We start from the raw sequence: 1269 nt of genomic DNA on the forward strand, positions 1-1269 counted from the left end.
GAAACCGCTAACATTGTTTTGTATAAGTTTTGCTTCTGATAATATTACGAAGGCAGAAAATCATGAAAAAGAAATATCTACCTCCGATCCTTTCTGTGTCCAGGAGATCTTCTTTTCGGTAGTGGCATCTTGAATTCGATTTTACAGTTAGATCTGTTGTACCTTTAATGAAGACTGATGAGTTTAGACGTCGATCTGGTTGACGGTCGCCATATTGATTGAAGGTTAGGGAAGGAAAGGGAAATCTATGGAAGATCAGAAATACTAAAATTCATTTAGATAGTGCAGAAATATTTTTAAAAAGTGTTAGGAAGGATCAATGCAGGAAAGGAGATAATCACTAATATATTGCGGATCATTCAACACTAAATTACAAAATAAGTAATGCTTTCCACTTTTTTCTAGATTTCACGTATATTCTCCGGTAGTTTCGTATCAAAAATTTCCTCATTTATCCTATACGCATACATCCAATGTTTATCATTTTTATTATTGTTGTTGTTATTATTATTGTTATTCGTGTTAACCTGAAAGTATGTCTTCAATATTTTCCCTTACAAGAGGTTTCCCCTCACAGTTTTTATTTTTGACGAAACAACTTCAATTTTATATGTTTTGTATTTTATAGTTTCCTTTGAATACACCATTTGGCATTTATCGTAGTTTCGTACGATCGCCATAACTACCAATGTGGAGTCCAACCTCCCCGCCGCCGCCGCACTCTAATATAGAGTTACGTCCCGTTTCACTTTACTTCGAAGTAGGGAGTAATAAAAATTTTACGTAAATGATAAATTAAAAGTGGCCGAAGTTTAGCCAGACATATATACTTCCCACATTGCACATACAATCTCTAAGCGGAACAATAAAACTGTGCAAGGTTTTTCTTAAGTTCAAAATTTGAATTTGTTTTCCTTAACCACATTCCAATAATGGAACTTTATATCTTTGGTAGAAACCGGTTCCTTCTTTACAGTAAGATTTCAAATATTTGAAAATAGCGGACAACATGCATACATGTCTTTTACTTGTTTCAATCATTAGACTGCGGCTATGCTGGGGCACCGCCTTCAAGAATTTTTAGTCCAATGAATCGACCCCACAACTTTTTTTTTTAAAGCCTGGTACTTATTCTATCGGTTTCTTTTGCCAAACCACTAGATACGAGGACGTAATCACACCAACACCGGTTGTCAAGCAGTGGTGGGAATCAAACACTCAAAGACACACACAGATATATATATATATATATATATATATATATATATA

General features: G+C 34.4%; 1 protein-coding gene across 1 annotated transcript in view; it reads right to left on the minus strand.

The window, feature by feature from the left end:
- The window catches only part of LOC106873970 (uncharacterized), a 25080-nt gene that overhangs the window by 17705 nt on the left and 6106 nt on the right, over positions 1-1269 (minus strand). Inside the window, exon 2 of the mRNA XM_014921517.2 lies at positions 82-245. Within this exon, the coding sequence (XP_014777003.1) occupies positions 82-128 (47 nt within the window). The 5' untranslated portion in view covers positions 129-245. The remainder of the gene's footprint in view (positions 1-81; positions 246-1269) is intronic.

This window comes from Octopus bimaculoides, chromosome 23, assembly GCF_001194135.2.
Source record: "Octopus bimaculoides isolate UCB-OBI-ISO-001 chromosome 23, ASM119413v2, whole genome shotgun sequence".
NCBI classification, from domain to species: domain Eukaryota; kingdom Metazoa; phylum Mollusca; class Cephalopoda; order Octopoda; family Octopodidae; genus Octopus; species Octopus bimaculoides.